This window comes from Peromyscus californicus, unplaced genomic scaffold, assembly GCF_007827085.1.
Source record: "Peromyscus californicus insignis strain IS unplaced genomic scaffold, ASM782708v3 Scaffold_6__1_contigs__length_162567912, whole genome shotgun sequence".
Taxonomy (NCBI): domain Eukaryota; kingdom Metazoa; phylum Chordata; class Mammalia; order Rodentia; family Cricetidae; genus Peromyscus; species Peromyscus californicus.
The window spans coordinates 9,094,157-9,121,245 of NW_026294584.1; the positions used below are offsets into that span (position 1 = coordinate 9,094,157).

A 27,089-nucleotide genomic window follows, 5' to 3' on the forward strand; every position below is an offset into this window, starting at 1 on the left:
TACACACATATGCAAGTGTGTGTTCACTCAGGAGAGGCTGCAAATGTGTTTGCCAGTACGTGGAAGTTGGAGGTCAAATTTGAATGAGATTCCTCATGTGTCTCTCTTCCTTCCTTCCTTCCTTCCTTCCTTCCTTCCTTCCTTCCTTCCTTCCTTCCTTCCTTCCTCCCTCCCTCCCTCCCTCCCTCCCTCTCTCTCTTTCTTCCTTCCTCCCTCCCTCTCTTCCCTTCCTTCTTTCCTTCCTTCCTTTTTTCTTTCTGTCTTTCTTTTTTTGAGACATGTTCTTTCTCTGGGATCTGGAGCTCACTGATTCAGCTAGGCTAAATGGCTAATGAGCCCTATGGCCTCCCATCTCTGCTTCCTAGGTACCTGAATTAGAAAGAGTATGCCATGGTGGACTGTTTAGACACTGAGGCTCCAACTGAGGTCCTCAAACTCGGGCGCAAGCCTTTATTAACTCTGCCCTCTCCTTAGGCCCTGCTGATGCTTTTCTGAATCCTGAAAATTCAGAATGTGTTCATATGTGCACACTTGTGATTTAAAGTCTTTCATATAAGAAAACTCACAATAATTGCATTTCTAATTTAATGTCACTTTATGCCATAAGTTTTGGAATTAAGATGATAATGTTACCATTATAAAAATTTGATCAAATAAATTAACTCAATTTAAGGAAACTGGAGATACTGCTTATAACTTCATTTATTAGATTTGTTTCAGAATCTCTAAAGTTTTTTGTGTAGCATAAAATCTTCAAAACTTTTTTTAAAAATTCAAATTATCACACACATTTGTATGGTATAAAGTTAGAAAAGTGTCAACTGAGTTATATAAAAGGGAATTTATAAAGATGTTTATTTCTAATATGAGCTAACTATTTAATCTCAAAAATAATTGCTTTATTATACCAGTTAGAAATAGGTTAATGAGACATGCATAAATCAAATGCACATTTTTAAAAGAAGCATTTACAAATATTATTGCAATATACTAACTTTCATTTTTTTGAAAATATCAAATATAAATGAGATATTTTTCTGGTTATAAAACCCACAATGGAGGTTTAAAAACTATATAGAATATAAATAAATTAAATGTCGTCTTCTGGCAAAAGAATTCACTTTTTTGTTTAGTATGGTGATTTATTTTAAATTTCACATTTGCAGGCTGGATAGATGGCTCAATGGTTAGGAGCACTGTCTATTCTTCCAGGGGGCCCAGGTTCAATTCCCAGAACCCACATGACAGCTCACAACTGTCTGTAATTCCAGTTCCAGAGGACCTGACACCCATGGCAGAAGACCAGTGCACATAAAAATAAATCAATCAATCCAGTTTCACATTTGCACTCTACAACAAAAGCAATATTTATTCCTTGTTATGTACTTAAAGATTCAGTTTTCAACTAGGCAAACAAACATAATTTTCAAATGCTACTTTGAAACAGACTAAGTAGAAACTTATTGTGTGGAAATAAATTTGATTATTGTCTTTTTATTAATTCATCATTTCTTTAGCCAGGACTTCAGTATTCCTGTGAAATTATTTTCTTGGCCTATATGTAGGACAATAATCAAAATCCACAATAGTTGGACAAGTATTGTAGGTAATAAAAGCAGCTCCCAAATCTAGCTGAGAACTTTCTCGTTAGGACCATGCTGTTCGTTCTTGATATATATCTATAAACTTATCAAATTTGCTTTCGATAGAAGAGCAGCTATCTTTTCTCAAAATGGTACAGCATGTTTTGCTTTATTTTCAGGGGGACAACTGCTACTTTTCTGCCATGCTCTGTCTGCCTGTCCGTCTGTCTCTATCTATCTATCTATCTATCTATCTATCTATCTATCTATCTATCTATCTATCTATCTAATACAGCACATCTTCCCACTTTTAATTCCTTCCACCTCTCTCCCACATCCCTTCTCAAATTTATGTCATTTTCTTCTGTAATTATCATTGTTTTATATATGTGTATGCACATACGTGTGTACATGGCTTCTATTGAATACATTTATTATGGACCATATATTCATGAGTACGGGGCTGATCATTTGAGCATAGGCAATCCATCAGGGGACTCACCCTGCACAAAACTGGCTCCCTCTCCTCAGTAGCCATCAACTGCTTATAGCTAACCCTACAACCTACAGCAATGATCAGCCCAACACGATCCGTCCAACTGTGCAATAGTGGCACTAATATCTTGGGGATAACTAACAGCTGTCGGATTAGACTTGAGATCTGCTCATTTGGAGGGAGCTCATGCCTATAGCTGTAAACCTAGGCAAGAACCTGTGGACAGAGAGGTCACAGACCTTAGAGAAGAAAGTATTGTTACCATTTTGCTAAACTGACATAGTATCCAGCTGTCTCCTGAATGCTCATCCTAATCCCCATAGATCAGCGCAGCTCTCATCCCTCATCAAAAAAATATCTTCCTGCCATGGACAGAGACTGTTACAGAAATGCATAACTGATCTAAGTGCAGAATTGGTGACTCTGAAGTGCCAATCCCCATTTGTGACATCTAGAAAGGATCAGAGAACATTCCGGAAACAGGGCAGAAAGATTGTAAAAGCCAGAGAACACTGAGAACTGCTGTAAAATAACATCTTCTGGACATGACAGTGATGTTGCACATCCCTGAACTCTCTACAGCTATAGCTGCTTGGGTAAGAGCATCCCAACAGCATCCCTATAAGCATCCTACCATGGATGCAGGGAAATCTCCCAGGACTTCACTTGGAGAGTAGACCTTTTCATAAAGCAAGCAAGAAAGGGAAAAACAAATGAGCAGAATGTTCACAGTCAGCAGATCAGGGTGAAAAGTGGCAAGTGCCCCGTTCACTCCTCTCAACTCGGCTTTCTCTTTGAACTTTCTCAAGAGAGCAAGTTTTAACAGTGTAGAGATCTGTTGTGTTCATATCATCTATCAACATACAAAGAATGAGAGTTATGATACTCAGGAAATAACATAAAGACAAAGATATAGAATATCTATTAAATTATAACTTGGTAAGTTTTATAAATACTTATACATATTTATGGATGGACAAAAGAGAATTTTTGAGACAAATTCATTCAGTGGTTAGCTACGTAAACCATTTCCTGGGATTCAGTCTGCCCTGTTTAAAGGGGCTTGAGAATCATAAGCTATTATTATGGAAATGCAATCTTCTTACTCCTGTCCACATATCTCACCTCAATTATCCCAATTTAGAGATTTGTTGCAAAGATCTGCCTGGCTTGATCTAGGCCAAACAATGCCCATGTCAGCCAGTAGATGGCAGCCCTAGGATAGCGAATAATGGCTTGTCTTGGCAGGTTGTCTACTCCAAGATGATATATTTTCAGTTTTACCCAATTTCTCTTTTTGTAGTTAGATGAAAGAAAATACTTCATAAAAACTCAAATAACTAAATGTAAACTTTATTATTTAAACTTCAAAGGAGCTAGCCAGGTGTTAAACACCATAAGCTATGGAAACTGAACCAAATGTGTTTTGGTCGGGCATGTTAGCTGTTCCTCAGAAGAAGTTTCTGCTTTCATGTATTATTTCATTGTGGGAGAAAAAAAAAAACAAATCAAGTTCTAATACATAGGTACTGTGTGCTTGGAAAACCATTTCCCAAAGGAAAATAAAAGGAAGATAATACACTAACAATAAACATAAATAAATTAGAATTCAGCTTTAGGTACAATTAATACCTAATAGCAGTAATTAAATGAGTGAGACTATTCCATGTCACAGTAAAGAAAATAAGTATTTAAAGAAAATAAATATTTCCTTAAAAAACACTTCTTTAAAATTATAACTATTTGGTGTCATTAAATTTTGAGTCAATATTTTGCTAAATTCCTGGAATGAAACAACAAATAACATCTAGATAAATCTTATTTCCCAGTTTTAAAAAGGAAAAAGATTCAAATACAGAGTAAAATTTAGGGTTTCAACGGTAAGTGCAGACACATCCATAGCCTTATATTTCTATGCACACAAATGTATTATCTTAGACAATGTTTTAACTTGTTTCTGATCTATTTTGATGTTTTGAATAAAAACAAGGTGATGTTTGTGCCAAATAATGTTTTTAATTACTATAAAACTGGATTTGAATGGTAAACAATGTTGTATTAATTTTAGGTAGCTAACTAGTTATAAATGAACATAAGACACATGTTTTCAGGGCATTTTGACAGGGGAATAAAACTTATCACGCTCAATAATAAGATTATAATTGAGATAACTCTGCACTGGAAACAAGCTGTGCCCAGCTCCGAATCTTCCACTTGACCCTGAGAAAACTGCCATTGTCTTAAAGTACTGGTTCCCTATGGAAACGAAGGAGTCTCATCACTGCTCACTTTACTTCCGTTTGTATGGCTACTGCCCAGTTCCCCACACAGACTTCCATGGCCATCTGTTTCCACCATGGAGACCCTGCTTACCTAAAATACATCAATATCATCTTGCTGTGTTTCTATTGGCTCTTTACGCACTTGACATTATACCCTATTAAAATATGGGTTACTGAAGAATCTCAATAAGCATTTATTGAATCAATGGACAGATAATTAATTAGTAGTCAAATGTACCTAAGCAGCCCTTCTGGTGTTAAAGATGCTGTGAAATATAATAGAAAGTACTCAGGATAAGATTGAATTTATTTTTGCATTTACCTTTAAAGATGTAAATATTTTGACCATTTCATCCACAAGTGCCATATTTACATCATTCTCATCCTTTTGGCTCCAGCCTCAAATCCTCTGTGCCTCTCCTCAAATTCATTGATTAATTTTTTTTTTTTTTTTTTTTTTGGTTTTTTGAGACAGGGTTTCTCTGTGTAGCTTTGCGCCTTTCCTGGAACTCACTTGGTAGCCCAGGCTGGCCTTGAACTCACAGAGATCCGCCTGGCTCTGCCTCCCGAGTGCTGGGATTAAAGGTGTGCGCCACCACCGCCCGGCTTGATTAATTTTTTGAATAATCGCAGGGAAAAACTATCAGTTGATAGGAACCTACCAGGCATTTATATAAATAAAGGCATTCTTGAATTTTTATTTTTATCTTAACATTAATAATAAAGAACACTAAATATGAATATTATAACAATGTTATTATTAATAATTACATTAATGATAACTTTATAATTATAAATCATAAATCCATAGATTCCATTTTTTTCTAGCATTTGCCCACAGTAGTTGCAGCCTCAAGGCCCTGCTGCTATCACAAAGCTGTGTATATAATAAACTGCTTCCAAGAAAGAAGAAAAAATGATTATTCTGAGTTATATAAAAAAGTTGACAAATCCATCCTAAGTTAATTCAAGGTAAAATATGCAATAAACACTTTTCTATATAGCTTCATTTATATAATGGTATTCTATTTGTGGTTTTAATTAAACATAATACACCTTTAGTATTTTAGGAAACTCATCAAGCATTTAGTTAATTATTATATATCCTCTGAATTTTTATTCACTCTGTAGGAATACATATTTTAACTTGATAGTATGAGCAATTCACAATAATTATTTGTAACCTTCTTATTTTATTTTACTCAAATGTTTCTCCTATTTACGTTATGCATGAATGTTCTAGGATTTATAATAATATTAAATGCATCTGCTTTGTGAGTAAGTGAGCGTCCATACTAAAAGGACCCATAAACAGTGTGATGTCATTAGGTAGCTAGTCGTTCGGGCACTTTGCTTTCTTGTCTTGCCAGTTGACTAGCTTTAATCATTAATGTTAAGGAGGTGGTTTCTGGGGCAAAAACATAAAAAAAAAAGTGTGTTCATTTGCTGACACAAATGACCATAGCTGTATTTTCTTAGTGGCCAACCAGTGACATCTATCAATACAGTCATGGTCAATTAAATTCCTAAGGGACATGATGGGAACCCAAGCTTGGAAAGCAGGGATATTTTCAGGGAGACACTGAGTATTTCTTTTCCCTTTTCTTTCATTTGAGGAAATAATTATAATATAAGCGAAGTATTCAAATAGCTCCTTGGAGACCCTCAGTCATGGCCAGACGCTGCAGTAAGCATGTAGACAGTGGGCATTTTGCCAATGTGAGGGAGCAGCAGTCATGAATAAGATATTCTTTAGGGATGGCAAAGTGGTAAGCGAGTAACTTGAAGTCTGTTTCTATGCAATTGGGGTGAATTTAAGAAATGAATATTCATTCCTAGCTGCTCTTGATATAAATATACTCATTTCAGGAGAAATGATTACTTATTCTTAAATGCGTTGCCACTAACAACTGGAAACAATCACTTATATTTTCCTGATATGCTCTTCAATTATTTTCTGTTCAATCAATATTTATGTTTAATTCATAGAACTGGTAATTGCGTATATATTCTCAAATAATCATTTTTTTTAAACCAAAGTTCACAAAAAATTCTAATGTTCACAGACTTTGTAGTTTTTTTTTCGCTGAAAAACTCACATGGGATCATAGATGCCTAAAAATTTTATTTTGAAAGTATCTTAAAACTTATTATTGTGTATGCGGTGTGTATGTGTGTGTGTGTGTGTGTGTGTGTGTGTGTGTGTGTGTGTGTGTGTACATGGGAATGGGAATGGGAGTGTATGCCACATGTGGAGATCGGAGGACATTTCTCCTACTGTGGGATCCACAAATCAAACTAAGGTCACCAGGCTTGTGCTGCAAGCACTTAACCTGCTAAACCATCTTGCCAGACCCCAAGTAAAATTCTTCTTAATGGTGGCTATTTACTGAAATCAAAAATTAAGTCTTTAACTTGTATCCCTAAGAATGTCCAAATAAGAGTTAGCACATTCGGAGCTGGGAAGACGGCTCTGTGGGTTAGAGCAGTTGCTCGGCAGGCATGAGGACAGGAGTTTGGATCCGTGGCACCCATGCGAAAAGCTCCCTGTCCACACACATGCCTCGTGAACCCGAGCTGTGAAGACTGGCGGCCAGTCCAACTCCAGGTAAATGAGAAACTCTCTATCAAAGGAATAAAGTGGAAAATGTTAAAGAAGAACAACCAGTCCTCCTCTGGTGTTGCACATATGGGAAGAGGTGCGCGGAGGCACACACACACACACACACACACACACACACACACACACACACACACACACACACGAGGGGGGAGAGAGAGAGAGAGAGGTGATCCAAAGTAAATTTTCAAAAGAAACATGACACAGCAAACTGGTTTCTCTCAACACTTTCTCCTTTCATCTTGCTATAGTGTAAGCATTTCTAGTGTAAGAGAATTACAATACACCAGAAATTCTACCAAAATTAATCGGAAAATAAAGTATAAAAACTTAAGTATCCATAGGATTGAAGAGAAAGTAGAAGACAGCTAGCCTAAGGTATATTTCATCACACATAACAGATGAAAAGAGAGAAAATACATGACACGAAGAAAATAGTTCACGAATTTTGACTCCACAGACCACCAAGTAACATGCTCTCTGTTTTATTTTACTAAACAAGTCAGTGCTAAGCTCCTTCCGGCTATTAGAGAGTCACAGGCAAGTGACATGGAGTTTAGTACAAATCTCAGGGTATCCACAGCTTTTACAGCTAGGGAGTACTTAGCAGTTATTAAAACAGCTTTAATCGAATATTTGTGAGTACCCCAGGGGGAGAAATGGGCTAAATCCACACACACAAAAAAATTGTACTTGAGGCATGAGCTTCTACATGTAGCACCAAAACAATGTCAGGTCTCGGTGACATTGGAGGAGGAAGGTGTACTAACGTTTGACCTCAGTTTGATTGGCTTCTGATCATGGGCAATATGCCTCCATATGGCTATCACTTTGCTCTTGAATTCTTTTTAACATAGAAGCTGTTACCATTTCATTCTAAATTAGATATAAATTTAATAAAGGCATGCATATTGAGTTCTTTCACTTACTAAATAATATTATTCAGCTTTACTCCAGAGAATCTTAAATAATGTGAATTATTTAACTGAAATTATAATTGAATCCAAAGCTAAGAAATAAACAGTCATGTTGGCTCACACTAATGCCAGAACTTGGGAGGCAGAGACACAGGTGGGTCTATGTGAGTTTGAGGCCAGAGTGGCCGACATATCGGCTTCCAGGCTGGCCAGGGCCACATAATGAGACTCTGTCTCAGTAAATAAGGTTAAGAAATACAATAAAATATTTGCTGTTTTGGAAGAATGTTTGAGTTGGGGAGTGGAAACACAGAGTAGAGGAGGGAAGATAGGCAGGAGAAATGACAATGAAGGCCATCTGAAGACGTCATTGAAAGCTCCTGCTGGAGAAGCTCATGTATGTACAGAGCACATGTTCTCATTGGTGGTTATGAGAGTATGCACAAGGTCTGTGCAAGCTCAAGGCAGACACAATCCCAGCACAGAGGGAAGAGGAGGACAGGAAGTCACACCCCTAGGGGAGGAGGTATTGATGATTGATCACTTCCCAGTAGAAGATCACATATCCAAAAATATATGGGCAACACCAACTGGACTTGATAGGGACTAAAAAAGGGGGGTAAACTTGGGTGGTTTGAGAGGGGACTGTGTTCTGGGAGGAGTTGGGGGAGGGTGAATATAATCAAAACACACTGTGTGAAATTTCTCAAAGAACTAATAAAAAACACATTTTTTTTTCTTCTTTGAGGCCTCAGAGTCTTATGAATATTGCTATCAATGTGAGTGTTTTCTCATTAAGTTAGTCTTCATGGGAACAGGTATTATAATTTATGTGACTTACAATGAATAAAGACACAAAGAATAATGATGAAAAGATGGTCAGTCATCTTTGTGGGGGGTCTTGTTTTAGCCCATGAGAACAGAACATGCATGTCTATAAAATATCACATTGATACACCCTTCTCTGTCAGAGTAGGCAACATCAAACTTGCCAAATTCCAAGTCAGGTAGTTCGATTTTCCAGCTAGCTTTTCTAGTACTTTTTCAACTGAGTGAATTGTTTTGACTTCCTATCATTTAAAGAACTGTGGCTCACATAGATTATCAGGTTTCCAGTCCAGTGGCTACAGCTTTTCCACAGTGAGTAAACGATTTCTCCAAAGTACTTTGGGATGAGAAAGAGTGGACAAATATGAAGAATTATATTTTCATTTCTCTTTGGATGGATTGTTCTATAACTTTTGTGTTTAGCTTGGAGAGCCATTTTTTTATTTGATTTCTCTTGTGAATAAATAAAACAGCCCACAAATGGCAAGCACCTCACATTTCAGCATAAGGGGATTCAATCTTGTAGTTCAATGAAATTCACTTGGCAATGTCCATCCAGTAATTTCCCCCCTTACTTCAGCTTTAAATTCCAGACTCCATGAATAAACAAGCTCCAGGAAGACTGAATGTGCAGTGACATAGACAGCTAAGGAAATGACTATTTTCACCATTTAAACAAAAGGTTTAAATGATCGGTTCTTCTCTTCCAAAAGTTTGTGGATTTCACTGGACAGGAATTCATACTATGCAATATCCAACCCCCAATATCTTTCTAATAAAGGAAATATCTCAAAATTTGATTTTTGTTTGCCAAAGTTTTCAGTCTGTACTCCATCCAGACATTCAGTTTATCAAATGTATGCATTTTAATTCAGATCCTGCCAATTTCTGTGGAATGTCTAGCAATTATGGATATTGTATTCACCAAGAATGTCATTACTAATGTTGTGATTACTACTGTCTAACCTGTTTTAACAGTTCTGTTTTTATATTTAAGGTCTCTTCATACTCCACACACACACACACACACACACACACACACACACACACACACACACACACAAAACATCTTATGCATAGATTTATAGAGGAGCTAAAATATTTTAAAATAGTCATTTTATTTTAAATTATTTATCTTTAAAAGTGCATATTTAGCCAAGTCAACTTACTCTGTGACATTCTCATTTTATAACGTTTTAAATTATAATGCTATGTCAAAGTTTACATGATCCAGAACCATGATCCAGACAGGGAAGTGTGGTAAGCAGAACACAAGACCCATCAAAGTATGGGAAAACTTGAAGAAAATGGATTCTCCAGTGTACAGTCTGACTCAAACACAACATATTTTACTTTTTTTAAGCTTAATTTTAATTTTATGTGTATGGGTGTTTTGTCTGCATGTGTGTCTGTTTATGTGGGTGCAGTGGCTGTGGAGGCCAAAAGAGGGCATCAGATCCCCTGGGGCTGGCTTTAGAGAAGGTTATAGGACACTGAGAATTGAACCTCTGTGCTCTGCAAGAGTAGTCAGTGCCCTTAAACTCCACACCGTCTCTCCAGTCCTTCAGTGTACATTTTAATTAAGCATCAGCAAAGTATTCTAAATTTTTTCAGTTTATTTAGAATGTGGTTTCTACAACTTGTAGTTATTCCTTTCTTCAAAGAGAAGTGATCATTGATGACCAACTATATTGTAATAATAGTATCTTGTGTATAGAGACCCTCTGAGCTTCTCAATACTGAGAACACAGAAACACTCTTAGCACACTTGTTAGGTATCAAGAATTGCTTTCATCTATTTTAAATGTAGAATGTCTCATGTATTCATATTGTCACAGTTCAGAAGTACTTCAACAAGCACATCATTTCCAATTCTAACTAATACAGAAAAGCATGCTTCTTTATTGTGGCAAGATAGCTCTCTGGGCAACTCATTTAATTAACCTGAATTAAACTGCAGTGTCTGTCTGACAATGTGGTCTTCCTGCATTGTTCCAATGCAGGAATTTAGTGCTAGTTTGAGCTGGTCAGCCTCTATAGTCTATATTCTAGCTTAGGAAGAATTTAGATGAATGGACATGAGGTGGCTCAGCAGTTAATGTGCTTGCTTCCAAACCTGACGTCCTGAGTTAGTCCTTAGCATCCACGTGGTGGAAGGAGAGACTTGAGACCTGTGTTTTGTCCTCTGTCCTCTGACCTCTGCGCGCGCGCGCACGCACACACACACACACACACACACACACACACACACACACACACACAACATCATTGTTTCACATATTCACACTTTTGTTTTTCATTATGAGACATAAGTACTTATGGCATCTGTAGTTATTTTAGAGTCAAATTACCAAAGATAGCATAACTTGAAATCCAGTGTCATTTCTCTAGATATCACCTGATAGATTGGGCAAGGCAAAGTGTATAAAGAAATGTCAAAGAATGTACTGAAGTTGAAAAATACATTTCAAATCACCATGGCTACCAACAGATGTCTGTGGCAAAGATAATTACCAACTAGAGTGGAGACGAAGGAGGAGCTGGGGTCAAAAGGACATCTGCCCCTTCCTCTCTCAGACCTGTGTGCCTCCAAGTGAAACAGGGGTTCCTAGAAAGAAAACAGAAAGACACTATGAAGGTGCCAATTGTGATAAGAGTGTAATTGCTCAGATGAAATATAGCAAAGTTCGGTGACTAACTTCATGGTCTCATCAGGACCCCAGTGACAGCACAAGTTTAGTTTGATACATAAGCACAGGGGCTTGGCAGATCCTAGTAGAGGCTCATGGTTTTCAGAGACTATGAGGGGATGAGAGAAATTAGCAGGTTTTATCAAGCAATTACACTGAGATGTGCTGGCTAAATAATTCAAGGAAGAAACATGATGAAAAGCGGTACTAAAAGAGTTCAGTGATAAGAGCAGAATTGGGGTTTATATCCCTAGTATTCCTTATTAATGTTGAGAATAATTTGGAAAATACTACTAATAAAATTTACTACCAATAGTTTAGAATATTTATTTTAATAATTTTCATCATGCTATTTTTAAGTATTCAATACTGACAATTTAAACTGATTAGTTCATAATTATTCAATGTACATGCATGAGTTAATATCAATATCTTATTCACTATTTCATTTTTAGTTTTTAATATCTGTTTTCACAGTAATAAGATGCTAAATAAAAACATTTCTGCAAAAATACTATTATATTATTGGCCTCTATTTCATGCATATAATCACAGAAAATTTCTCTGAATATTCCTGATTTTAAATTTCTCACTTTTTAAAATATAATTAACATTCAGCACTTCTGCAATACGTGGTTTGGGTACAAGAAAGGCATTTAGGAAAGTAGCAATAACAATCACTCTGAAATATCTTCAAGGAATAAGAAAATTTGCTATAGAACATTTCTGATACTGAAAGGTGTTCAGCCAACTGAGAGCCATGAGCACCCAGCACCCGGCAGCTGACCCCTCAGAGTTGGGTCTGCTTCTTTTGGTTTTTCGAGACAGGGTTTCTCTGTGTAGCTTTTGGAGCCTGACCTGGAACTCACGTTTTAGACCGGGCTGGCCTCAAACTCACAAGGATCCGCCTGGCTCTGCCTCCTGAGTGCTGGGATTAAAGGCGTGTGCCACCACCACCCGGCATGGGTCTGCTTCTCTCCAGGTTGATCGTGATTTACCAGTTACCCGGTTACCTACCATGTTCTGTCCTGTACTTGACCTTTTCTCTCTTTGTGAAAGTCCAACATGACTATCCTAACTTTTCCATTTCAGACCCTTCCAGTACACGCTGAGCTCATTTGACCCCTGTGACCATCTGGTTTTGTCTTTGAATTTGAACCGTTGTAGAAGAGCCCAGGGGTGGCTACTGTGCCCAGCAGCATGGTTTCTTGTTCAGCTGCTGCACACGCTTAGAAGACAGTTGAGATGGTAGTAAGTTGAAGGGTGCTTCTGCTAAGTTTCCGTGGACAGTAATTTTCAGAGGTATGAGAAAAAAGAAAAAGGCCAGTTGAGCAGGCACTGCAGATCTAACAAACTAATGTTGAGGCTGAGAGTTTCATACAAATTTGCAGAGGAAACCAGAGCACTCCGTGCAAGAGAGCAACTGTGTGAGTGTGGTCTTTGCCTGTCCCTCCAAGTCATGTCACTGGGTGAAGTATTAGAAAACAGAGACCAAAGAGCATTTACATTTTAAAGGTTACAGAAAACAAACAAACAAAAAATAAATACTGGGTGTTTGCTAAGGTCAGACGTTTTTATAGCTTAAAAACTCTGCAATACTTATCTTCTATTCTAAAGTTGCTAACGGGGTTATTTTATCTAACAGACAGTATTAGACACCAGAACACAAATATTGAAAGTGCAAGTGTAAGAAGAACAATGCTGATTTAATCTAGGAAGAATCATACAGTGAATTTAAACTTTCAAGTGAGTGAAAGAAATAGAAAATGCAAAAAAAAAGCCATCGAGCGATTTCTAGAGTTTGTGGAATAGGAGTTACATGGAGGAAATGAAGTCAATATTTCTTTTAAAATTTGCAAGTTTTCTCTAGTGGAAATCTTCGCTTAGACTCCTGGAAGCTAACACTGAATTGTAGATTTCAGCATGTGTCTGAGGTATCAAGTTTCTGATAGATTCCTTCCTTCATAAAGATAAATTGGGTCAAAAGAAACCTAATTCCACCAAGAAGTCCATAGCCCTGACACTTTGAAAATCATTTGGTTAATGGCTTATCATCCTGGAATGTCAGCCCTCCTCTGTGAGGCACATGGGTGCATCACATATCTCTGTCAGAGTCTGAAAAGACATACACTCATAACATCAAATTCCACATCAAGAACACATGAACATTAACACTGAATCCTAATACAGTCTTAGACGTCAATACCTAATGTCAGACAACACTCAGGGGGACCCTGACTAAAACTCCCCCTTTCTCCTGGGGATTTCACACTTCTTTGATCAGTAGCTAAACCTGGATCAACAGTATCCATTTAAAAATAATAAACAAATTAAGTATTTTGTTAGATTTTACCTCTCTAAAAAAATTCTATATTCTTGGTATCCTAAAAGTTGACACACCTTATCAATCCAATGTTAAAAATAGCCTGGCTTGCAGCTGCAACTTCCACTTTTCAGTCCATCAGTGAAAGTGTCGTTGTTGTTTGTTTGGGGGATTTTTGTTTGTTCCTTTGCTTGCTGCTCAGAAAGTGGGAAGTATTCTTGCAGAATTATAATATGGGTGCTACCAATACTCTTTACATTAATTATAATATGTCTTTAAAAATAATATATCTGCTTTTAACTTTATTTTTGAGCAACAGAACCAGATGAAGTGGTAACAATATCTTCACTAGTCTTTTGTGGTGAGGGCCATTATAATGTGTTTATTAAATAATTGATAGCAAAAGCAAGCTAAGCATGGGGTTTATTAGAATGACCTGCGGTCTGAAGTGTGGCTCGATCATAGGCAACGTTGTCTGAAGTCATTCTTTCAGTCCCTCATCAGTTAACATCATCAGTGGCTTCATCGCAACCTTCCAGCTGCCTGTGACAAATGTATGGGTGGCTGTCAGACATTTTGCCTAAGCGAGTTATCTGTGATCACAAGCTTTCTGACAGTTTAGAGCAGTTAACAGCTAAAGCAGGAATAAATCAGAAATAAAATTGTCACATGCAAAGTCAATGATGCTTTATGACATAAAACAATTTCTGTGTGTGCTTAAGGATAAGTAACCCTAGAGAGAGTTTTCCTCTTTTATGGACACACTGAAAAGAATCCAATTTTAAACTCATCAGTCTGCTGGTATGAAGTATAAAGTTTCTAATAAATAAACCAGGAGAAAGATAATTTAAGAAAGCTCATCCCATTGGTTCTACTATTAATAGAAATGCCACAATTTTGTTCCAATTTTATACTTCTCTCAGACTTTTCATTATGTCTTCTGAAATAACACAGTTGCAATCAATTTGCAGTATGTGTCTCAATATCTTTGCTATAACTGAATCACAGATACTGTAACAGGCAAAAAATTAAAAATGGAGACTGAGAATTCTTGTCTTAAATCCTAGACTATAGGAGGCATTTTACAGATGGCATCAGTTTAAGGATTTTGAGATGTGGAGACTACCCCGACGATCCAGGTAGATCTAATATAATTACATAGGCCCTTACAAAGGAGATGTGGTGATGAAAACAGAATTAGCCAATGAAGTTCACGATAGGAAAGGCCCACCAGTGCTTGCGTTGAAGATGGAAGAATGGGGACAGCACCAAGGGACACTGGTGATCTCTAGAAGCTTTTAATGACAATGAAGTCAGTTCCCCTTTGGGCAGTCCTCATGGCTTCTCGATTTTCACCTAGCAAGATTCATTTTAGGTTTTTCACTTAGAGAACCAGGAGTTAAACAATATGGTGATTTGTGCCATGAAATGTATGATTATTTGTTACAATAGCATAGAAAAGTAGTAAAGCTCCCAAGAGGACAGCAGTGCTTGCCTGTCTTTTTGTCCCCCTATACTCTGTGCTCTAAGAATTAGTCTTAATAATTTTCTCTACACCATGGACACTGCAAACCAGAACAATAAAACACATTCTTATCAAGATCCGTGCCGCTGTCTGTTCAATCCGTCAAACATCTTTGCCTCTGTTAGACAATGACATCTGTATTTTGCCAGAACTATTGCTTCCCCGTGCTTCCCCACTGATCCATTTACCTTTATGATGTCCACAATCGAGCCTGACGGTTCCTATCCCTTCAGTGGTCTGACCTGGAGGCCCAGCAGCCGTCGCCTACACCACAGATGCATACCTCCATCATCCTACGTAATTGTTTGCATGCTCCATTGACCTAGTTTAGCATCTCCTCCCCACATTCCTCTGTGAAATTATCCACAACGTGAAAAGTATTCTTTGATCCACACAGTGCTCAAGATTTGAGCACTTTATTTTTTAAAAGGTAACGAAGCATTCCTTTCCCTTCTGTCTATTTATCAGCCCTTGTGTCTTTGTGTCCAGCATCCTCTTATCTATGTGTCTAGTTCCAATGTTATTAAACCTAACCTCACAATGACAGCTAGAGATTATCATGGATGAGTAGTGATACTCATGACTACAGTGAAAATAGGTGAGTCAGGAAGGAGAAAATAGACCAATGGATACTAAGCCACAGTGGAATACAAGTAGTAAGTTCTGGAGTCCTATTGCACAACAGGGGACCATTGATAGTGATGATTTATAACATAGTTCAACAAAGCTAGAAGAAAGAATTTTGAATGTTCTCACCATAAAGAAACAATAAGTATTTGAGGGAATATACACCTTTATCCTGCTTTGTACATTTCACAATGTATTGCTATGGAATGTTATTCTGTATGCTATGAACGGGTGTCGCTCTGATTGGTTGATAAATAAAATGCTGATTGGCCCGTAGCCTGGCAGGAAGTATAGGCAGGATAAGCAGACAAGGAGAATTCTGGGACGAGGAAGGCTGAGTCAGGAGTCACCAGCCAGACACACAGGAACCAAGATGACAAGGCAGAACTGAGAAAAGGTACCAAGCCATGTGGCTAAACATAGATAAGAATTATGGGTTAATTTAAGTGTAAGAGCTAGTCAATAATAAGCTTGAGCTAATGTCTATACAGTTTTTAATTAATATAAGCCTCTGTATATTTATTGGGGTCTGAGTGGCTGCAGACCAGGTAGGACACAGAAAAACTTTCAACTACAATGTATGGCCATATTGATATCACATGATATCCTTAAATATGTCTCATTTTACATTTTATGTACATTAATACTTTAAAGAACAATAAAACAAATGTATGTGCAATCATCTACATTCCGGAAAGGAAAAGCAATGTTAATAAAGAATTTGATTTAAAAGTTTAAAACATTGAAAACGAAACTGTCACTAAAAGGCATAATTTTGGGCAAGCCCATGAAATTGGCAAGTATCTTGTTTCCCTAGCAATTTCCTTTAAAATCCTTTTGAGCAACCATTTCTCCTATCTGCCGACAACTTGACACCTTAAATATAAAATCAGCTTTCACCACTTATGTTCCTATGTAGAAGATGCTTCTTCAAGTTTTCTGCATGTTAATGCCTAAGCCTGGTACAGTGATGGAACCACACACAATGATACCACTTTATTGTCATCAAACTTAAATACACAGTCATCTTCTACACTCACTGTCCTTTCTTAGCATTCCTGCCTGCTCTCTGTCACTCACTGCTTCATTCCTTGGGTTTATCATCCAGATTTTAACACATCTTCTCAGACAGTCTACAGGACCACCTGTCCTTTCTCTGCTCGACTGAGGAACATTTCCCTCTGAAATGTGAATTTCTTCCTATCAGTTCCTAGTTTGACCTCTCCTGTTGACTTCACACACACTCCAGAGTACGGCCTGAAGACTTCTGGCTGGAGTCCTTCTTCTCCTCTATCATTTTCTCTTCTAGTTGTGAACCAGCTGTCCTGAAGGACTTGCCAGTTTCTAAGGATCTCTTTTTGAGCTTGACAATGTAGTTAGGGTAATAATGGCCATAATATTATCAAGAATTCAGACTCCCCTTTGCATCCTAGGATTTCCTATCTGATTCCACTTGATACTCTTACTTCCCCTTTTAACTTCTGCCCACAGCATCCTACTGTTTCTTATATATCAATGATCCATCTCTTTCTTTTACTGGCCTCTTGGCTTGAGAAAATCTTCCAATTGCCTTCTTTGAATAGTAAATGCCCCACAGCTATTATCTGAGAAAATGTTGCCTGTTCAGAAGCGAATTTCCCTCCAGTTTCTTCATAATACACCTCCAAAGCAACTTATAAAACGTAGCTGTGATTTTATGTGTTGATCTGAAATTAGATCATCTGTACATTGGGCCATGCTTAATGTGACTGTCTATAAATATCTATAAATATGGCTCTATTCTTCTCTGCTTTAATAGATATTAGCTTTCATAGTGTTACTAGATTGCTAAATCAATGAAAGAACACATAGATATGTTCTCCCTTGTCCCAGGTATTGAACAAGGATAATATATTTTGCACGTGTTTTTACAACTTGTAATGGCTCTTTCCAGAATATGTTAAGTTTCAAGTGAATAGAAAATGACCAAATTACTCATGATGGCTATTAAAATGAAATTAAAGATGTAAGATGGAAGAATTGTAGAGATTGCTTGCTTTACCCATATAGACTATGTTGAAGACAGCAATAGTAACCAAACCTAATATGAGTGTAACTGGAGTGATTTTTCACTAATGGAACCCTCCTCTCTCTCTCTCCTCCTTCTCCCTCTTAATTTCTCTCTCTCTTCCTCTCTCCTTCCCCAACCCTCATTCCCTCCTTCCTTTCTTTTCTCTGAGTTGAAAGCATTCTTTTAATATTGTGAGTGTTTATCAAGACTGCTGAAGACCTGCGTACATTTTTACCAGATGACTGATGTAATGGTAGTTTATGTATTTTAATTGTCTTTTTGGACCATGACCTTAAAATAGATGCCGTTTTAGCCTGTCTGAGAAGATGTGTTAAAATCTGGAACTAATTGTGGTTTAAACAGGTAGTTTCCAGATTTTAATTGCTTTGCTGGTATTAGTCAAGCTTACTTCAAAATCAACTATATACAAGAATTTCTAAAAATTACATTATTTGCTATTGTTGTTGTAAAAGCAATGTTTACATATATAGCACACAATAAAAATACATACAAATAACAAAGTAACATGATGTTCTTTTGTGAAATGGAATGCAGTCACTAAAAATACCAGAGTCCTTGGGTCATGGTGACATTGTCAGTGACCCCCCAAGCAATCAGGTTCACGGTTCAAGCAATGTGTAACTCCAGAGTTTAACCTTATTGAGCACGTTGCTCACTACTTACACTGGATTTCCATTATTTTAACAGCTGGAGCTCAGCCTGAGTGGGTAGTCTAAATTTACAAGGCATCACAGTATTAACATGTGGACTATTTTGTGCTTTAGTGTGAGAGGGACAATTTTTTTCAACGGGTCTTCCCACCATTAAAAATAAGCAGGATATCTAGTTTAGTAATGTGAGCATATACACCTCAAAAAATATTTCTAAATGTAGGTGGTAGGTGTTTGCAGAACAATTTTTCTTTTTCAAACTTGCAGCAGGCCCTTAGAATCACCTAGCCTGAAGGCTGTTTGTTCTCAATAACTGTAAGTCACTACACGACAGATGCTAAGTATAATACCAATTAAGTAAAATGGTTTCAGCTAATAATTAAGTTTTTTCAGTTCATACTATCACTTCCCTGGAGTGCCACTTGGATATTCTCAAAAAAATGTGGGGAAAAAACTAAAGTATCACAAATACAGGAGAAAACAGACATTCTTTTCCAGTTATTGCTACTGTGGGCAGAAAGTAGTTGGCTATCTGAAATTGCTTACATACCTGCAATTTTGATTCAGTACTGTCAGTTATAAAAGTTGCAACTTGCCCTTCACGGTGGGTATTTAATAATGTGTATCACAAGTTAATTTCTATTGTGTCTCTGCCCTTTGTTTTTGTCCTTTTGCCATGAAACTCAAATCCCAAGAAATATTTGAAATCTTTCCCAAGAATAAAGAAGTAAGTAGGAAAAAGAAGAAATGAAGTTGAAAGTAAATGTTTTGACTTCAAAGTTAATAGTTCTGCCTATTGATTCCTTTCTTCAATATTTTCTTCACAGGTAATTTTTGATGTTCATATAGCACTTTCAAATGCAGGAAGTACTTTGCATACATTATCCTGTTCTTTCCTCAAAGTAAGCAATGAAGTCAGACAGAATGTCTTGTAAACAGCATTACGTTTCCCCAGGAACCAGAAGCAAGGGGAGTCTCTGTAGTGACCCGGGCAGTATCTTCTAATTCTATACCCATGGGCATTTCAGTTTTAGTCACTTCTGCAATTGCAAACAAGAGGGTGTGTGTGTTTGTGATGTTGAACGTTGCTGGCTGTCTTTTAAGAGGGACTTAATGCATAATTGAAGTTAGAAATGTATATTAAGGTTTTTTTCAGTGAAGAAAATATTTATCTCATTATTTGTCAGATGCTTTTTCAAATGTCTATATTTAATTCAATATTTTGGGAAGAGCTTAGAAAGTGTGACTAAAATATTTTAAAGGCATTCATCATATACATGTAATATGTCTAAATAAATTTCCTGATTTTAAACAAATAGTCACTTAAATTCTACTGTCTGCCCAGCAAATCTAACCCCTAGGACGGTTCTCAGGTCCTTTCTTTGATTCTACGTTTTTTCTTCCTGACTCTCCCATCCAGTCAGCACAGGATCAGCATATTCCAATTAATTGACAGATTCTTTCTTTGATAATATTTCCAGTTTCTGTATTACAATTTCCCTGTGGGAAACTGAATCATATTATTCCTTTCTCTATTGAGCCATGAGAAATTATTCATCTAAAAGGACTTCCGTGGTACCCTGCAAGGCTTTTCTGGGCCACTTTCTGCAGCATCCCTGCTACCTTTCCTGTAGCATCCTTCCTACTGCTGTGTGGCTGTACTAATGGATTCGTTACCACGTCTTTAACTGTTTCCTATGCTCCAAATATTCTATCAACATTGATTTTAGGAAGAAGGAGGCATGTTGGTCCTTTTAAGGTGTGTCAAGGAACAGTGACTATTTAAACACAGCAGGACCAAAGTTTTATTGGCACAATGATGTGTATATAAAGGGGCACCTTACTCAGTGAGCCTGTCATAAATACTGACCTCATAAGTCTGCTGTGGAAATGAATAATGTATTCTTTATATATATATATATATATATATATATATATATATATATATATATATATATATATATAAACCTTGCCTTATCCCAAGTAAGCAATTAGAAACCAAATCACAATCATTATTGGATAATGATAGGGACCGTGATTGTTACATTAAAAATTATATTAAAACTCAAGAAATATGTATTTGGGGAAGTTGCTTAAACTAATATAGTCATAAAGGGAGTTGATGGTCTCATAGCTTCCAGAGAAGATACAGCTGGCCCACATCTGTCCCAACTTTGACTTTTGCCCTTACCTCGGGTTTACTGATCTCAAATGCTTTCTATCAACATTCTTATAAGCCCATAAGCTTTCTTCAGCACACACAAAATATTATAGTCCTTAAAATGCTTTCCTGTTAGTTTACAAATCTTTTTTAAATTAGCAATTATAGAAGCCTTTGGACAAGAATGCTCACAGAAACTATCCACTTCCTGAAACACTTCTCCAAACATTTCTCTTTTTTTAAGATTTATTTATTTATTATGTATACAGTATTCTGCTTGCATGTATGCCTGCAGGCTAGAAGAGGGCACCAGATCTCATTACAGATGGTTGTGAGCCACCATGTGGTTGCTGGGAATTGAACTCAGGACCTGTTGAAGAGCAGCCAGTGCTCTTAACCTCTGAGCCATCTCTCCAGTCCCTAAACACTTCTTAGAGTATAAGTACCTTCTTATTCACCATGAGACACTTGGAAAAATTAAAATATTTTTATGTATTCTTCAATATGTTCACACTAATTTTCACTTCACTATCAGATGCTATAAATTAATTTAACCTCTACATACACAACAGATTAGAAAAGTCACTTATAACCATAGGATTTTGTAATTTTAGAACCCAACATTAATATATATCTTATTATCTTTAATTCTAAAAACTATTTTTATCCTCATGACATTTTCATTGCATGCTAGTATTTCAGGGTGACTAAATAAACTGGGATCCCATAAGGATAGTAACTGTGACAGACAGTAGTAAGAATAAACAAGCCTAGGAATACAGGCAAATATGGGTGATACTTGAGAAACTGGCCAGTAGGTCACATTTTTTAGACTTATAATTAGGGGAGGGGCTTTTCTTGGGGAGAGAGGAGGAAGGGCAGTACAGAAAGAAGAGGGGAGAAAAATAAATACATTAAGAATGTTTGAAGTAGTCATAGGCAATCATTATTCTATATTTACTAAAATTACTTATATATATATATATATATATATATATATATTTGTGTATGTATGTGTGTACATTTTTCCCATGAAGTTGAACCACTTGAGGATATAATGTTCCTCTACAAGAACCACAGACTACCTACCAGAAACCCCTATGCTAGGCACAAGAAACCATCTTTACAGTTTTTGATAAGGAGAATCCAAGAGACTCCCCAAACAGTATTAAGCTACGGCTATTACCCTGGGTTGCCTAGTGCTGAAGAGACCATGCATTTTGGACTGGGGACCCAGGAATTGAGGTAGATCTGCCCTGAAAGCCTCCTTCCTGAAGATTGGCTTCATGCGACCAGGAGGTGCTACGCAAGCTGAGAAAGGAGGGCTGGAAGCAATCCTACCCAGCTGTGATGCCTACAAACCACAACAATGACCAGCACAACAAGATTTTCCTGATGCAGCAACAGTTGTTGTTGGTTGTTTTTGTTCTTTGGGGGCGGGGAGAATGCCACCCAGCTCCCAAATAAATCACACACAGAGGGTTATTCTTATTTATAAATGCCCAGCCTTAGTTGGCTTATTTCTTGCCAGCTTTTCTTAAATTATCCTGTTTACCTTTTGCCTCTGGGCTTCTTCCTTTTCCTACTTCTGTAATCTTACTGTCAGTCTTACTCTGTGGCTGGCTGTGTGGCTGGGTGGCTGGCACCTGATGTCCTCCCCCCAGATCCCTTTTGCTCTTTCTTCTCTCTTCTTTTTTTCTTCTTGCTGCTCCCAGATTTCTCCTTCTATTTATTCTCTCTGCCTGTCACCTCTGCCTATCCTTTCTTCTGCCAGCTCTTTATCAGACCATCAGGTGTTTTTGACAGGCAGAGTAACACAGCTTCACAGAGCTAAACAAATGCAACAGAAAAGACTGCAGCACATCTTTGCATCATTAAACGAATGCTCCATAGCACAAACGAATGCAACACACCTTAAAATAGTATTCTACAACAAATGGTGGTGGTAACCAGCAGCTGTCCAATTGGGCTGATGCCTGCTCAACAGAAAGAAGACCATGTCTCTAAACCTAGCCAGCTACCCAAAGCTGGTAGGAGCACAGATCTTAGAGAAGAACGAACTACAGCCACTTTTCTAAGCTAGTGGAATTTTTTCCAATATAATATTTTTATCGATTATTTGGGAATTTCACATCATGCATCCCAATCACATTTTCCAGTCCTCCCAGGTCCACCCCACACCCTTGTGAACCCCCCCCCAAAGAAAAAGTAGAAGAAGAAAAAAGTCCAATTTGTGTTATCCATATACTCACTGGAGCATGGTCAGAAAAAAGTCCAATTTGTGTTATTCATATACTGACTGGAGCATGGTCAGACTCCCGGTGGCCAGTTCCTTAAAGAAAACTGAGTCCTTCCCCACCCACATCAACACCAGAAGCCCTCAATTGTGGAGAGCCACACTTCAGCATCCTCATCATGATGTTTAATAAGAGTTTTCTTCAATGGTTTTCTATCTAGGCTGCTATTTGGAGGGGGCGAGGGTTGTCACAGAAGCCTTCTGTGTCACTCTTTCTCAACTGTGAGTGTGCAGTCATCAATACCACTGCAGAAGTCGTTTTCTTGCCCTTTACAGTCGGCGGAAGCACTGACAACGGACATCCGTATGGTCTGTCATCAGCGTGTGCCATGGACCTCAGTGTGGATTCCAGTGGCAACACACCCACGTCGAACAACACGGCTTCAGGCAGCAGCAGGCTGCAGCCCAGACCACCGACATTCACGTGACCTTCGGTGGTCTCACTGGCCATGGACATCAGCACCGCCCCCTGCTGCAGCAGGACCATGAACCCAGACATGGTTCTTGGCAGCAGCACTGATGCGAACATCAGTGTGGCCTCCTGCGGCAGCACGGACTGCAGACATCCACCTGGCCTCCTTCAGTAGCAAGAGCCTTAGACATCCACAGTAACCTCAGGGTTCAGTACGGGGTTCATGAGAAAACAATCCATTCTCCATCTCCGACATTCTGTCCTTGCTCAGAACTAGGGAGATTGTGTGGCTGGGCAGTGTGTTCGGGGCAGAGTCTGTGCAATCTCCAGGCTCCTGCACCGCACCCTGTCAACCTTACTCAGCAAAATGTTCCCCCTTCCACTGCAGCCTTGTCTCACGCCTGTCACCGCCATAGTGTCTCCAGGTCCATTTCTCTGCACTGCGCACTCACTGCTCCGTTCCCACCTCTTTCCCACATCTCCATCACACATTGGTTCATTGTAGTGGCGTTGGAAACTGCAGTGTGCCACACAATATATTTTTTGCCCAAACAGCACTACATGCAAATAATAGTTGCAAGGAGTCGTTGGTCTGGTTCAAAGTTTCTGTTTTCTGAAGCATCATAAATACTGGACCATTGCTGAGACTGTCTCAGAGAGCCTGCTGCTGCCCACAGTCAGAGTGATGTGGCCCGGCAGGGTGTCCGGGGGCAGGTTCCGTGGAAGCTCCTGGCTGCCACACACCTTCTCACCCTGTCCATCTCCCAGCAGGACAAGCAGAATGGGCGCCAGCCACAGCAGTTCCACAGCCCTAATCAGTATTGACCTTTTTCTGCAGGAGCTCGAGGCTGCTGCACATCTTGTCTTTGTGCCAGCAGCTCCAGGCACATCAGGTATGATCTTTGTGTTTTCAGCCTGCCCCTGTGAAGGGTGCACAGTCGCCATCTCCTCTGTGGGCGCAGCTCTGCTTCACCATTTTTCTTTCCAGTTTCATAGGTCCACTTTTTGAAAGCATCTTCTCAAACTTGCCTTTTTTTTTTTTTTTTAAGGTTGCTCTGGAACTGCTGAGGGCTTTGCAGACGTCTTTTTCCGCCACTGTGTCACCCTTCATAGCCTCCCTGGTTCCCTCAGACCTTGTGGAGCTCCAAGGCAGGTGCTAGCAGACACCGCCATCATCTTTGCTTTTCTCAAATCACTGGTATAGTTCTTAACTGCAGTCCAAATACTTATCTTTATAAGCACAGATAAAACAAAAAAGTTTCTCGTTGAAGCAGAAGAAAGGAGGGCAGTACAGAAAGACAGGACTAGTGAAGATACAGAAGACATTGTATTGATTCATTTACAACACAGTCCCTACACTGAAGTTTCAGAGAACATCACAGAAGGAGTTGGAGGGAATCTCACCAGACCCCACCTCTGGATGAAGAACTACGAAAGTGCTGAGAGAGGAAGAGTTAGCCTTCCCTGGGGAAGAGTCCTCTAAATGATTATCCAATACCAGGGATCAACCAAAACATATACATACAGGCAACACTAAAAGACTCAATAGTTAAATTTACATATTTATTCATGTGGGTGTGTGTGTATAACTATAATAATTAAAGAAAGGTTCATAAATTTGTGAGGGAGCAAAGTGGGGTGGTGGTAAGGAGGGATTGGAGAAAATGAGAAAGAAGGGAAAATGACGTAATTATATTTTAATTAAATAAAAATAAACTTTAAAAAGTCATAATTAAATATCTAATATTGAGATTAAGAAAATAAATACACTTTTAGTTACTTGAAACACCAACTCAGTTTTCTTTTGATTATATTACTACTATGCATCTGATTCAGTTATCTTATTATCATCTATGTTTGATTTTGGAAAATGACTAACTAATGGGATAAAAAATCCACCACATATAGCTAGCCAGTCCATAAGGACTTCTGATCTGCTGCTTGGGTTGAAACAAAAACATCATTCCACAATAAGCCTCCTAGGTAGCTTATCTGGATTCTCTTTCCATAAACAAATCACTCACTATTCGAAGCAGGTCTCTATACACGCAACAGGGGAAGAAAACAAACTTTGATTATAACCGGCATCACGGTCCAATCGTCATCATTTCGTCTACTAAGTGAAATGCCAAGCACATTAGCAATTACAATGAACTGTTTTTGAAGAGTTGTAGATATATGGTTACTGTATACATAATTTTGTAGAAATTATAGTAGTTATGAGTTTTTCAATTTAGGTATTCAATTTCTCTATTGACACAGTATATTGAATAATTGAGTTATAGTATGTCTGTTTTTAACTAAACATAAGATATACAATGACATTAACATATGTATAATAAATGCATTTACATCTGCATAGCTATGTATAAGATTAAATCATTTATAGATGTTAATTTATAACATAATATAGGAGAAACATATAGGAAACTATGAATAAACACATACTTTCAAAATGCTGATGATTTGATAAAGTTATTCAGACATGTACACATGGCAAGTAAGGACTAATCTTAGCTCCAGCTGAGCTGCCAGGTCTGGACATTGTCTTCCGCCTGCTTTCCCTGGGTACCTTCCCTCATTCTGACTGCTCTACTGGTGTTCTGGCCATGTAGAGTGGAGCAAAAATCAAAATTCTGTTTTGAGGACAAAGACGCTTTTTATAAAATGATGAATATCTGCTTCTCATGAGGTCATACCCTTTTTAGTATGCAGACAGTCTTCTGAACAGCCCCCCAGTTCTGCACTCTCTGTCCCCCTTTACTTGGGCACGTTTGAAAACTCCTCAAGTCTGTGAGTGCTACTATTGCACTGAGTCATACACAATCACAAAAGATCACAGTCCTGTGGGGGAAGAAAGGGCTGCTGGTAAAAGGAGAAATAAATCCGCCATCTGTGCAGCAGGGACTGGACAGCTGCATGGAAAAGCATGCTTTCTGAAACAGCCGACTCGGCATTCAGCCTGGCTGAAACCACAGAGCTTCTGGACATAATAGTGTCAACAAAGAAAATCTGAAAAAATAGGGTGAATCGACAAAGTTGTTCATAATACTCAGAGGAGCCTCAATTAAAGGCCCCCTGGCTTTTTCTCAAGGAAAGAAGAAATACATAGAACAAGAAATATGCCTATATTGAGCTTTCTTATTCTTGCATAAAGAACATTATTCCTGAAGTATTCTTGATCTTGAAAAAATTAAATAAGGTTTTCTAATATTAAGATTCCTACATCACAGCCAAAGTCTGTATCTGAAGTGAAAAACTGTGCTATATGGTCTGAAATTGAATCTGAGCATATATTTCCAAACTTTCTCTTTGTTTCAATTCCTCATTTTACCAAACCATAAGAAATGTATTTTAGTACAGAGAGAGCATAATAACCTCCTTAACATACTTCATTTTAAAGATTTATGTCCTTCTGTATACTTATCTCTCTATGTATTTCTCTCTCTTGCCATATGTATGTACATATATATCTCATACATCACATGTATATATAAAAGAGAACATTATATATAATGGAATTGTATTACACTTTGAACAGGTGACCAGGATCTTTCGGTAGAATGGTAAGTGGTTAAAGAACAAACAGAATGCAGAGTAAACCATAG

At 38.0% G+C, this 27,089-nt stretch overlaps 1 protein-coding gene across 1 annotated transcript in view; it reads right to left on the reverse strand.

Annotated features, from left to right (window-relative positions):
- The window catches only part of Sema3e (semaphorin 3E), a 250,847-nt gene that overhangs the window by 43,846 nt on the left and 179,912 nt on the right, over positions 1-27,089 (reverse strand). Inside the window, exon 5 of the mRNA XM_052720282.1 lies at positions 11,241-11,334. Within this exon, the coding sequence (XP_052576242.1) occupies positions 11,241-11,334 (94 nt within the window). The remainder of the gene's footprint in view (positions 1-11,240; positions 11,335-27,089) is intronic.